Source organism: Pleurodeles waltl, chromosome 5 (genome assembly GCF_031143425.1).
Source record: "Pleurodeles waltl isolate 20211129_DDA chromosome 5, aPleWal1.hap1.20221129, whole genome shotgun sequence".
Taxonomy (NCBI): domain Eukaryota; kingdom Metazoa; phylum Chordata; class Amphibia; order Caudata; family Salamandridae; genus Pleurodeles; species Pleurodeles waltl.
In genome coordinates this window covers 1,800,561,768-1,800,576,269 of record NC_090444.1, presented here as the reverse complement: position 1 = coordinate 1,800,576,269, position 14,502 = coordinate 1,800,561,768, and the positions used below count along the sequence as shown (strand labels likewise).

At 46.9% G+C, this 14,502-nt stretch overlaps 1 protein-coding gene across 2 annotated transcripts in view; it reads left to right on the top strand.

Annotated features, from left to right (window-relative positions):
* Window positions 1-14,502, top strand: part of LOC138296808 (exportin-5-like) — a 1,097,230-nt gene that overhangs the window by 935,295 nt on the left and 147,433 nt on the right. For both annotated transcript variants that reach the window (XM_069236256.1, XM_069236254.1), the window contains exon 27: window positions 5,647-5,706. In XM_069236256.1, coding sequence (XP_069092357.1) covers window positions 5,647-5,706 — 60 coding nt within the window. The remainder of the gene's footprint in view (window positions 1-5,646; window positions 5,707-14,502) is intronic.

Below are 14,502 nucleotides of genomic sequence, written 5' to 3'. Positions count from 1 at the left end.
GTCGATGCCGAGGATTGAGGAGAGGCTGCACTCGAGGAGGCTTGCTCTCCGTCTCCTGGAAGAACAGGAGTACCAGCAGAACCTGAAGGAAGGAGAGATTGAGGACTCTCGTGAGGGTCTCCATGGGCTGGACACGGCTAGTGGCCTAGATACTTCCCCTGAGTGGGACTTGTCATCTCCTGGGGAGTATACAGAAGAGGCAGCCACTTTTCATGCTGTTATAAGGAAGGCAGCTAACTTCTTGGAACTGCCTTTGCCGGTGACTGAAGCGAAGCAGAATCTGTTGACAGAGGTGTTGCACCCGGCCTCTACATCAGCAGAACCACTTTTGCCGTTCAACGAGGTGCTGCTGGAACCTGTTTTGGAGGTCTGGAAGAAGCCGGTGTCTTCTTCAGCTGTCAATAGGTCTGTGGCTAGGAGGTATCTGGCTGCACCGGCTGACCCTGGCTTTCTTACCAGACATCCAACACCTGAAAGCTTGGTGGTCCAGGCTTCCTGCTCGGCAAGGTCTGCGCCTGGGTCTTTTCCATCTGTGCCATCGGATCGAGACTCCAAGAAGATGGACATGCAATCCAAAAAGGTGTTCTCGTCATGTAGCATGGCATTAAAGTCCACCAATGCTACATGTATTTTAGGGAGGTACATTTATGCTCTGATGGACGAAATTACATCTACGCATACGGAGGTCCCTCAAGGGCTATTGAATCTGGTATCGGACGCTCAAGCTGCTGCAACTCAGGTTATCCAATCTGGGTTGGATACAACTGACTCTGTGGCTAGAGCAATGGGCACGGCTGTACTTACGAGGAGGCAGGCTTGGCTTCGTAACTCAGGGTTTTCATCGGATGTACAGTCGAACCTGCTGGACCTCCCTTTTGATGGGGACAAGCTCTTTGGTGCCAAGGCAGATTCGGCCTTGGAGGGGTTTAAGGAGAGCAGGGCCACGGCCACGGCCAAGTCGCTAGGATTGCAAGCCACTTCTTCTGCCTCCTCCATATTTTTTAGGAGGTTTCGAGGATTTGGTCGTGGCTCCTCCTCCTCCTCCTTTCGGTGGAAATTCCAGCAGCCTACCTCTTCTCTCTCCTATAGATCTTTTAGAGGGAGGGGTAGGGTCCGTATCAGGGGAGCCTCTCAGCAGCACTCTGCCTCTTCCTCTTCCTCTGGAGGGGTGCAGCAGGGAAAGCAGCCTTAGGCTTCCACCAATTCCCACTCACTCTTCTCCTGTAGGGGGGAGGTTACTGTATTTTCTCCACAAGTGGGAGGTCATTACATCAGACTCCTGGGTTACCAGCATTGTGAGAAAAGGCTACACCCTTCCCTTTCTGGAGTTTCCGCCCCCCATCCCTCCCCACCCATCTTATTGTTCAGAAGAACACCTCCTGTTGTTAGAACAGGAGGTTCAAGTCCTCCTTTCAAAGGGCGCGGTGGAGTTGGTTCCAGAGCAGGAAAAGGGTCAAGGTTGTTACTCAAGGTACTTCCTGATTCCCAAGAAGGATGGTCGGTTGAGACCAATCCTGGACCTGAGGATTTTGAATTGGTTCCTCAAACAGGAAAAGTTCAAGATGCTGACCCTAGCTCAGGTGCTTTTGGCGTTGAACAAGGGAGATTGGATGGTGTCTGTCGACTTGCAGGATGCTTACTTTCATATCCCGATACTCAAGTCGCACAGAAAGTATCTCCGGTTTGTGGTGGGGTCGAAGCACTATCAGTTTGCGGTCCTCCCGTTTGGTCTTACTTCAGCACCTCGAGTCTTCACGAAGGTGATGTCGGTGGTTGCGGCAGAGCTCAGAAGGAAGGGGATAGCAGTATTCCCTTACCTGGACGACTGGTTGATCAAAGCCAAGTCCCCGGAGCTTGTGTTGCATCATCTGCAGTCGACAACCCAGTTGTTGTTCGACCTGGGCTTTTCGGTGAACGTGCCCAAATCTCACCTAGAGCCCTCTCAGCGCCTCCTGTTCATAGGGGCAATACTGGATACAACATTGAATCGAGCCTTTCCTCCGCCTCAGCGGATTCAAGACATTCAGGCGTTGGTTCCAATGTTTCAAAGTGGAGCGGTCATTCCAGTCCTCAAGGTCCTACGTCTGCTCGGTCTGTTTGCCTCCTGCATACTGTTGGTCACGCATGCTCGCTGGCACATGAGGGCTTTTCAGTGGTGCCTCCAAAGGCAGTGGTCTCAACACAAAGGAGATCTCGAAGGTTCTGTCAAGATCTCCAGAGATGCTGCCACGGATTTGAAGTGGTGGATTGCGGACTACAATCTTCCCCGGGAAAGGTCGTTCACGCAGCCTCCACCAGTGACCACGGTCATAACGGATGCTTCCACTCTAGGGAGGGAAGCTAATCTGGGGGACCTGGAGATCAAAGGACTTTGGTCTCCAGAGGAACAGATGTTTCATATCAATCTGTTAGAGTTACGGGCTGTACGTCTGGCTCTCAAGGCCTTCCTCCCATCCCTTTGCGGTCAGTCGGTTCAGGTCCTGACGGACAATACTACCGCGATGTGGTATATAAACAAACAGGGAGGAGTGGGGTCGTACCTTCTCTGCAGAGAAGCTCTTCGGCTATGGTCCTGGGCAAAGGTCCATCAGATTTGCTTGGTAGCAAATCATCTGGCCGGAGTCTTGAACGTACGCGCAGACAGTCTGTCGCCATTTCTCGGCCGACCATGAGTGGCGTCTCCATCCAGATCAAGTCCGTCTAATCTTCCAGATGTGTGGGTTTCCTCGGATAGATCTGTTTGCCACCCGGGAGAACTCACACTGCCCGTTATTCTGCAGCCTCCAGTATCCGGTGCAAGGAGCATTGGGGGACGCATTTCAGAGAACCTGGTGCGACCAGTTGCTTTACGCGTTTCCCCCCCATACCCTTGATTCCTTGAGTATTGAGGAAAATTCGCCAAGACCGGGGGCAAGGAATCTTAATTGCTCCGGATTGGCCAAGGAGGGTGTGGTATTCCGACCTTCTTCAACTCTCACTGTGCCCTCCGCTCCGTCTCCCTCTCAGGGCAGACCTCCTCTCGCAGTCGCAGGGGCAGGTTTTACACCCCAACCTCCAGAGTCTGCACCTTCATGCCTGGAGATTGAGCGGGGCAACCTGAGTTCCTTTTCTCTCCCGCCTGAGGTAGTGGATGTTATCTTAGCGGCCAGGCGACACTCCACTAAATCTATCTACGCTAATAGGTGGTCTAAATTTGTGGTATGGTGTGGAGAGAGGCAGATTGATCCCTTACGTAGTCATTTGTCGGATGTTTTATCTTTTGCTTTGTCTTTAGCACAGAGGGGTTGGGCAGTGGCTACTGTTAAGGGTTACTTGTCAGCCTTTGTCTTCCAGACCAGCCTTTGTTATTTAAATCTCCTATAGTACTTAGGTTCTTGAAGGGCCTTATAAATAAATAAATTACCTCCAAATCCTTTCGTTATGCCTCAATGGGATTTGTCCTTGGTCCTAACTTTCCTTATGGGGTCCCCTTTTGAGCCCATGCATTCTTGCCCCATAAGATTGTTAGTTCTTAAAACAGTTTTCCTGGTTGCTATAACATCTGCAAGGAGAGTGAGTGAGTTGCAGGCTCTATCGGTAAAACCCCCTTATACAACTTTTTATGGGGATAAGGTGGTGTTGAGGACCAAGGCTGCTTTCCTTCCGAAGGTTGTTTCACCCTTTCATTCGGCCCAGACAATTACTCTGTCCACGTTTTATCCTCCGCCTCATCCTTCAAAGGAAGAAGAGACTACACCGCTTGGACCCAAAAAGGGCGCTAAGCTTTTATATAAACAGGACAAAGGATTTCAGGCTGGAGGATGAGCTTTTCATCGGTTACGTGGGAAAGAGGAGAGGAAAGGCAGTCCACAAGAGAACACTCTCCAGGTGGGTTGTTCTTTGCATTAAAATGAAATGTGTTACTCTTTAGCAAAGAAGAATCCCCCTGATGGTATAAGAGCTCATTCCACCAGAGCTAAGTCGGCCTCCTCGGCCTTGGCTAGAGGTGTTCCTGTGGTCGACATCTGCAAGGCCGCAACTTGGTCGTCCCTTCACACTTTTGCGAAACATTACTGTTTGGACTCTGAGGTCAGAAGGGATGGCCATTTTGCACGGTCGGTGCTGCAGGATTTCTTGGTTTGACCATTCAGGCACCCACCACCGAGTGTGGTACTGCTTTGGGACTCTATTCATTAGGTGAGGAATCCACAGGTAGTTGTATCCATCAGAAGAACGAGTTACTTACCTTCGGTAACGACTTTTCTGGTGGATACATTAGCTACCTGTGGATTCCTCATGTGTGCATTTTTTCATAACTTCAGCACTGGCATCAGTGTGGGTTTATTGTGCTGTGAAGTTTGATACCAAACTTCCTAGCATTCAGTGTAGCCATTATGGAACTGTGGAGTTTGTAATGACAAACTCCCAGCCCATGTACTTAATATGGCCACACTGCACTTACAATGTCTAAGAATGGACTTAGACACCGTAGGGGCATATTGCTCCTCATGCAGCTATGCCCTCACCTGTGGTATAGTCCACCCTGTCTTTGGGCTGTAAGGCCTGCTTGAGGGGTGACTTACCTATGCCAAAGGCAGTGTTTTGTGGGCATGGCACCCTGAGGGGGATGCCATGTTGACTTTGCCTTTTTCTCCCCACCAACACACACAATCTGCACTGGCAGTGTGCATGTGTTGGGTGGGGGGTCCCTTAGGGTGGTACAACACATGCTGCAGACCTTAGGGACCTTCCTTGGTCACAGGGCCCTTTGTACCACTGGTACATTTTACACTAGACTTACTTGTGTGCCAGGGGTGTGCTAATTGGGGAAACAATGGCACATTTTTAGAAAAAGAACACTGGTGCTGGGGACTGGTTAGCAGGATCACAGCACACTCTGTCAAGTCAGCATCAGGCAAAACGTGTGGGGGGGGGGGTTGACGGGGGGAGGTATTAACTGCAACAAGGGCCAGTTACCTACAGCCATCTTTAGGTAGGGAGAGGTACTGCTGGAAAGTTGCCAGGTCCAGTCAAATGCTCGAGGAATATTCAAAAGGTGAGTAATTTGTAGCGAGAGTCTGTACCTGAAAGAGTGTTACAAAAGGTAAATAACTTGTTTGTCTCTATGTGGCATGCCTTTGTGCCATAAGGAACCACAGAGGCTTCCAGTCAGACTTCAACCAGCGAGTCTGCCTCCGGTGCTGTCTGTTTCCTTTTGTTTCAGCACCAACTACAGTCCCCGCTTTGACACTGGCGCCATCCTCTGGTCTGGTTCCAGTTTCACCAACTCTGATACTGACACCATCAGCACTGGATAAGAATAAATTGCCTATTATGCTACCACTTGGCAATCCGATACCTTGCTTTGCCACAGGGTAGGGCCCAGACTTTACATAGTTTATTTTGCATGGATTCTGAAAACAACTATGATGACTGGGCCGTTATGTTCCCCAGTATGAGGAGCACAGATGGCTTCAGGATGCCAGTAAGCTTGTGAGTAGAAAAATATTTACTGATGGTAAGTAACTTGTGCTTCACATGCACCTCTTCTATTAAGTGTGTAATGGCGGCAGAAGCCACATTGTACTCCATAAACAACCTTGTAAAGTGGCTGGCAGAATAAAATATATAATAGTAGCTGAGGAGGTTTTTGTATTGTTTTTACAGACTCTTGCAGTGTCACCAGTAAAGCTACAGATGGTAGTGACAATACTGTGAAGTCTGATGGTAAGTACATTCTATATTTTGTGAGAAAGGGTATGTGACCTGTTGTGCATGTTTTCAACTAACTGTATGGTATTGATTTAGCTAATACAAAGACTGGTGTTGCCCAAAGTGTTGCACAATGTTTGCCAAGTAGAACTGGGCATGCCAAGTAAGGCTGGAGCCACATGCCTGTTCTGGCTCAACCCTTGTTCATTGGGGACAGACAAGTCAATGTGGAGCTGAGCAGGACCCTTTTTGCTCCCTAAACCAGTTTCAAAACGAGAAACTTGCTAAATGCAGAACAGCCGAGCACATGAGATCTCAAAAGTGTTTTTTCTTATGTGTGTGTCTGTCAGCAAGTGAGCTACAATATGCATGTGCCTTAATGAAGACCAGTAACCAGAGTGGAGTCTTTGTCAGATGTTGATGTCTTTGTTACGTCGTGCAGTGTAATGGCTGACCCTCTATCTCTCTTCTGTTTGATAAGGCAGGTCAAGGAAGTGATGTTAACATAAAGTCCGCTCACTTCACTTATCCTTAACTTTAAAGGTTTTTTCTAAGGACGATGGTGACTTTTTACCTATACCCTCCTCTCTCTTGCTCTCACTCCCTTCTCTCTCTCTTCCCACCCCCCTGTAGCATACATAAACACACATGTATATGCATTAAATGTATATATACGTATTTGAGTACTAATCTTGTAGAGAATTTAAGTGTGTGTGTATATATATATATATATATACATATATATGTGTTCGAGGGCATGTGTAGCTGCAGATACACATGCTGTGCATATCCTGCCATCTAGTGTTGGGCTCGGAGTGTTACAAGTTATTTTTCTTCGAAGAAGTCTTTTCGAGTCACGAGACCGAGGGACTCCTCCCTTCCGCTTCTGTCCGAAGTGCCACTCGAAGTATCCTTATACAGACCAGCACTTGGTCTGTAATTTGTGTCTATCACCAGAACACAGGGAGGATACTTATGAGGCCTGTCGGGCATTTTGATCGGAAAAGACCCTACGCGATCGAAGAGCCAGAAGACTGCAAATGGCGTCGACACCAAGAGAACAGCTCGACGTCGAGGAGGAGGAAAGAATCTCCATCCAGGGAACAGTGACCAAACATTGCCACCGAAAAAGGCCACACAACTGACGAAGACATCCGACTCCGGTCGAGATTCAGGCTCTGAACGATCTCGGCACCGAGAGTTCGATTCACCCAAGGTGAAAAAAGTTACCTCGGAACCAAAAAAGACTGTTTCGAAACCTTCGGTGCTGAAAAAGGCAGCCTCGGAGCCGAAATTAGGCTCTTACACGGAAGAGCAAGGACTTTCCAGCCAAATGCATGAACATAGATTTGAGCAGGAAAGAAGTATGGGGGAACCAGACCATACCCAAAGGAGGCTGCATACCCAGAGACTGGAAAAATACAAACTCTTCCACCAATTAAAATCAAAAGAGAGCTGGCATTTCATGAGTCAGAAATGCAGCCGAAGGCAAAGGTGGCAAGAGATAAAACACCTCCACCAAGGTTTTCGCCACAACCTTCTCCACTACATTCACCACAGCTGCTCCCGGTAACAACACCCCCAATGCAGTCACCGACCCATACAGGGATGACACAGGATGATCCGGATGCATGGGACTTATATGATGCTCCGGTATCCGACAACAGCCAAGATTGTTACCCAACAAGGCCGTCACCTCCAGAGGACAGTACTGCATACACGCAGGTACTATCGAGGGCAGCTACATTCCACAGTGTACCAATGCATTCTGAGCCAATAGCGGATGATTTCCTATTCAACACCTTGGCATCCACCCACACTTCCTACCAAACTCTGCCAATGCTCAAGCACGCAAAACGGGTCTTCCAGGAGCCAGTGAAAGGGAGAGCTATCACGCCTAGGGTGGAGAAAAAATACAAACCTCCCCCAACGGACCCTGTGTTTATAACACAGCAACTGACACCAGATTCAGTAGTTGTGGGAGCAGCAAGAAAGAGGGCAAACTCTCAATCATCAGGAGACGCACCACCGCCTGACAAAGAGAGTAGGAAGTTTGATGCAGCGGGCAAACAAGTGGCAGCACAGGCAGCCAATCAATGGCGGATCGTAAACTCGCAAGCCCTACTGGCTCGCTACAACAGGGCACACTGGGACGAGATGCAACACATTATACAGCACTTGCCCAAAGAACACCAGAAACGTGCCCAACAGGTTGTTGAGGAAGGACAGGCAATATTCAACAACCAGATAAGGTCTGCATTAGACTCTGCAGACACAGCAGCACGGACAGTTAACACTGGGGTAACCATTCGCAGGCATGCATGGTTCCGGAGCTCAGGATTCAAACCGGAAATCCAGCAATCTGTGTTAAACTTGCCTTTTAACCAAGAACAATTGTTTGGGCCGGAGGTGGACACAGCAATTGAGAAATTAAAGGAGGACACAGACACGGCCAAAGTCATGAGCGCGCACTACTCCCCACAAAGCAGAGGCACATTTAGAAAGCCACAATTTAGAGGGGGGTTTTGTATGCAAACACCAGAGCCTTCCACCTCGCAAACCAGACCCACCTATCCGGGAAAATACCTGAGAGGAGGGTTTCGAAGCTCATATAGGGGTGGACAATTCCCAAGAGCAAGGGGAAAATTCCAAAGCCCCAAAACAAGTCATACCAAACAGTGACTTCAATGTCACAAAACCCCAACACTTAACACCAGTGGAGGGGAGACTTACTGCATACTACGAAAACTGGACACAGAACTACGGACGCATTGGTCCTAGTCATTATCCAACATGGTTATTGCATAGAATTCATAAATTTACCTCCAGATGTGCCCCCAAGAGCACACAATATGTCCAAACAACACTTAGATCTGTTACAACTAGAAGTCCAAGCATTGTTACAAAAACAAGCAATAGAGTTAGTACCCAACCATCAGAAAGGAACATAAGTCTATTCACTATATTTCCTCATTCCAAAGAAAGACAAAACGTTGAGACCCATATTAGACCTCAGAACGCTGAATCTCTTCATCAAATCAGATCACTTCCACATGGTAACACTTCAAGACGTGGTTCCCTTACTCAAAAAACAGGACTACATGTCAAAGTTAGATCTCAAGGATGCCTACTTCCACATACCCATACATCCTTCACACAGAAAATACTTAAGGTTTGTAAAACACGGCGTGCACTATCAATTCAAGGTGTTACCGTTCGGGATAACAGCCCAAGGGTATTCACAAAATGCCTTGCAGTAGCAGCTGCTCATATAAGGAGACAGCACATGCACGCATTCCCATACCTAGACGATTGGTTAATAAAAACCAGCACTCAACAACAGTGTCTTCACACGCAATACGTTATAGAAACTCTACACAAACTAGGGTTTTCTATAAATTACCAAAAATCACATCTGCAGCCATCCCAGATACAACAATACTTGGGAGCAACACTCAACACACAAACAGCGATTGCCACACCAAGTCCACAAAGGGTACAAGCGTTTCAGAATATTAAATAAACATACAGCCAAACCAACACTACCAAGTAAGGTTTGTAATGAAACTTCTAGGCATGATGTCCTCATGCATAGCCATTGTCCCAAACGCAAGATTACACATGCGGCCCTTACTACAGTGCCTAGCAACACAATGGACGAAAGCACAGGGTCAACTCCAAGATCTAGTGTTGATAGACCGCCAAACACACTTCTCGCTTAAATGGTGGAACCCTATAAATTTAAACCAAGGGCGGCCATTCCAGGACCCAGTGCCTCAAGACGTGATCACAACAGATGCTTCCATGATAGGGTGGGGAGCACACCTCAACAAGCACAGCATTCAGGGACAATGGGACAATCAACCAAAACAACTGCACATAAATCAGTTAGAACTGTGGGCAGTGTTTCTAACATTAAAAGCATTTCAACCACTGATAGCCCACAAACACATTCTTGTCAAAACCGACAACCTGACGACAATGTAATACCTAAACAAACAAGGAGGGACACACTCGTCACAACTGTGTCTCTTAGCGCAGACAATTTGGCATTGGGCAATTCACAATCACATTCGCCTAATAGCACAATACATCCCAGGCATTCAGAACCAGTTAGCCAACAATCTCAGTCGAGATCACCAACAAACACACAAATGGAAATTCATCCCCAGATCCTACAAGATTACTTTCTACGCTGGGTAACACCAAAAATAGACCTATTCGCAACAAAAGAAAACGCAAAATGCCAAAACTTCGCGTCCAGGTACCCACACCCTCAGTCCAAGGGCAATGGTTATGGATCAGTTGGTCAGGGATATTTGCTTATGCTTTTCCCCCTCTCCCAATCATTCCTTATCTGGTAAACAAACTAAGTCAAAACAGACTCAAACTAATACTCATAGCACCAACCTGGGCTCGCCAACCGTGGTACACCACACTGCTGGACTTATCAGTAGTACCTCACATCAAATTACCAAACAGGCCAGATCTGTTAACTCAACACAAACAACAGATGAGACACCCGAATCCAGCATCGCTCAATCTAGCAATCTGGCTCCTGAAGTCTTAGAATTTGGACACTTAGACTTTCCACAAGAATGTATGGAGGTCATTAAACAAGCGAGAAAACCTAATACAAGACATTGTTACGCAAACAAATGGAAAAGATTTGTTTACTACTGCCACACTAATCAAATTCAACCACTACATGCTTCCACAAAGGACATTGTAAGCTACTTATTACACTTACAAAAGTCTAAGCTAGCATTCTCTTCAATTAAAATACATCTCACAGCAATATCTGCCTATCTGCAGATTACACATTCAACATCGCTTTTTAGAATCCCAGTCATCAAAGCATTTATGGAGGGACTAAAAGGATCATACCTGCAAGAACACCACCAGTACCTTCGTGGAACCTTAATATTGTATTAACACGATTCATGGGACCACCATTCGAACCCATGCACTCTTGTGAAATGCAATACTTAACTTGGAAAGTAGCTTTTCTAATAGCTATCACATCACTTAGAAGAGTAAGTGAGATAAAAGCATTTATTATACAAGAACCCTTTATACAAATACATAAACAAAGTGGTTGTCCGTACAAATCCCAATTTCTTACCAAAGGTTATATCGCCATTCCACCTAAACCAAACAGTGGAACTCCCAGTCTTCTTTCCCCAACCAGACTCAGTAGCCGAAAGACCCTTACATACATTAGACATAAAAAGAGCACTAATGTATTATTATTGCTATATTAAAGCAAAAAGAGATCTACCTATTACACCAAGAGCGCATTCCACTAGGAAAAAAGGCGCCACAATGGCTTTTCTAGGAAATATACCTATGACCGAAATTTGTAAGGCAGCCACATGGTCTACGCCTCATACATTCACAAAACATTACTGTGTAGATGTGTTAACAACACAACAAGCCACAGTAGGACAGGCTGTATTAAGAACATTATTTCAGACAACTTCAACTCCTACAGGCTAAGCCACTGCTTTTTTGGGGAGATTACTGCTTATTAGTCTATGCACAGCATGTGTATCTGCAGCTACACATGCCATTGAACGGAAAATGTCACTTACCAGTGTACATCTGTTGGTGGCATGAGACGCTGCAGATTCACATGCGCCCTCCCCGGGAGCCTGTAGCCGTTATAAGTTGAATGAAAGTTTTAAATTTGTAAATAAATACTATTTTAATACACATTATGTACATACATACTTACTCCATTGCATGGGCACATTTAGTATATTCACAGCTCCTACCTCACCCTCTGCGGGGAAAACAATCTAAGATGGAGTCGACGCCCATGCGCAATGGCGCCGAAAGGGAGGAGTCCCTCGGTCTTGTGACTCGAAAAGACTTCTTCGAAGAAAAACAACTTGTAACACTCCGAGCCAAACACTAGATGGTAGGATAATGCACAGCATGTGAATCTGCAGCGTCTCATGCCACGAACAGATGTACACTGGGTAAGTGACATTTTCCATATATATATATATATATATATCTGTAAAACAAGAATGCAGACTATGCTGACAAACAGGCTAAAAATGTCTTATTTTTGTGAAGGTTTTCATTAATCAGGCAGAGGTAAAACCTTTCTGCAATCAAAGAAGAGAGCATAGAAAGTGTACACTATTCCATGTAAAGAGAAAAACTGCAGTGAAAATACAGAGACATTATTAGCCAATGGGCTGCATCCAAATTAACATAGCAGAACCAAAAAAATTGCACTGTCTCTCTAAGGCCCTGAGCACCTCCAGTATCCCACCATGCCTCAGAGGTGACAGTGAGGTGTCAGTTGGGTTACAGTTAGGTCAGTTATTTTTTCTGGCTCCTTCTGTTAGGATCCTGGAGCACTGTTTTTTTTTTTTAAACCAGAAAAAGTAAAATTAACTTTTTTCTCTGAAGAAAATGCCTTCCCTTTTTGTAAAATGTCCTGCTTGTGGTAAAAAGAAGGCTCAGACTGATCCACACTCAGTCTGCATAGTGTGCTTACCTCAAAGCCACTGTAATGAGACCTGCAAGCATTGCCAGAATCTGTCAAAAAGAACTTTGAAGGACAGAAAAATAATTTGTCTCCATGGACTGCATGAGAGAGAGAAAACGTTATCCACCTCTTTTCAGAAGGAGGACTCTAGGGAAAAGGTTTCTTCAGATAAAAGGCGAGCAAGATCTACCTCAGCAGATAGGAAAGTACTAGTTTGTTCCCCGTTGACGTCATCACTTCCCTTGTCGTTGCATCAACGTCATCAGACATCGAGGAGCACCCCTCCGCCAACTGCTTCAAGGGGCATGACGTCGAAGACACAGCCACCTCCAAGGGATAAGTCTCTGTTGGCGGTCACCCACTGATCGACGTCAAGCCAGCACCGAAGTGCTGAGACTCTGTCAAGAGCTCGCCCAGAACCATTGAGGTCAAAGAAAGCAACACTGAGGACAACTGCATATAAATCGAGGTCTCCATCAATGGTAACAAGATGCCGCTTGACGTCAAGACATACTCCCACGGTAGCCCATCACTCTGCATCAAGGCGTTCAACGTCAAGACATTTGCCTCCAGCAAAACACACTATGTCAAGACATGGACGATCTCCATCGATGGCACTACATTGTCGTTCGATGTCGAGACACTGTTCACCTGTACAGTTAGCGTCGAAAAGAGCTTCTCAACACCGTTCACCCTCGCCACAGTAGTGACCATCTTCTCCTACTGCAACTTTCACGACATCCATGCCTCAGACCCTATCATGACCATACCAAGTAGGTCATCTGTCGCGTCTTCGAGAGCCTCGTCACACTGTACACCGATGTAGGAAGTTGGCTCTGTATATACTATTTCAAAGTAAGAAATAGTGTGCACAGAGTCCAAGGGTTCCCCTCAGAGGTAAGATAGTGGCAGAAAGAGATAATTCTCATGCTCTATTTTGTGGTAGTGTGGTCGAGCAGTAGGCTTATCAGAGAGCAGTGTTAAGCATTTGTTGTACACACACAGGTAATAAATGAGGAACACACTCAAAGACAATTCCAGGCCAATAGGTTTTTATATAGAAAAATATATTTTCTTAGTTTATTTTAAGAACAACAGGTTCAAGATTTACAAACAATACTTTAAATGAAAGGTATTTCACTCCGGTATCTTAGTAACTTTGAATAATCACAATAGCATGTACAATTTCGCAAAAATGGCAATAAGCAATTTAAAAAGTGGACACAGTGCAAAAATCAACAGTTCCTGGGGGAGGTAAGTAAATGTTAAGTTCACAGGTAAGTAGGGTTCAAAGTTGGGTCCAAGGTAGCCCACTGTTGGGGGTTCAAGGCGACCCCAAAGTTACCACACCAGCAGCTCTGGGCAAGTCAGGTGCAGAGGTCAAAGTGGTGCCCAAAACACATAGGCTTCAATGGAAATAGGGGTGCCCCGGTTCCAGTCTGCCAGCAGGTAAGTACCAGTGACTTTGGAGGGCAGACCGGGGGGGGGGGGGGCATCTTAGAGAATGCCCCCTGAAAACATACCCGACTTCCAGTGTGGGCTGACTAGTTTTTGCCAGCCTGCCACACACCAGACCTGTTGCTGGCTACATGGGGAGAGTGCCTTTGTCACTCTGTGGCCAGGAACACAGCCTGTACTGGGTGGAGGTGCGTCTTAACCTCCCCTGCACGAACTGTAACACCTGGCAGTGAGCCTCAAAGGCTCACCCCCTTTGTTACAGCACCACAGGGCATCCCAGCTAGTGGAGATGCCCGCCCCTCCGGCCACTGCCCCCACTTCTGGCGGCAAGGATGGAGGAGATAATGAGAAAAACAAGGAGGAGTCACCCCCCAGTTAGGACAGCCCCTAAGGTGTCCTGAGGTGACTCTGACTTTTAGAAATCCTCCATCTTGTGGATGGAGGATTCCCCCAATAGGATTAGGGATGTGCCCCCCTCCCCACAGAGAGGAGGCACAAAGAGTGTGTAGCCACCCTCAGGGACAGTAGCCATTGGCTACTTCCCTCCCAGACCTAAACACACCCCTAAAATCCATATTTAGGGTGCCCCCAGAACCGAGGAATATAGATTCCTGCAACCTAAAGAAGATGAAGGACTGCTGACCTGAAGCCCTGCAGTGAAGACGGAGACGACAACTGATTTGGCCCCAGCCCCACCGGCCTGTCTCCCTACTTCGATGAAAACTGCAACAGCGACGCATCCAACAGGGACCAGCGACCTCTGATGCCTCAGAGGACTGCCCTGCAACCAAGGACCAAGAAACTCCCGTGAACAGCGGCCCTGTTCAACAAAGAAGCAACTTTAAAGA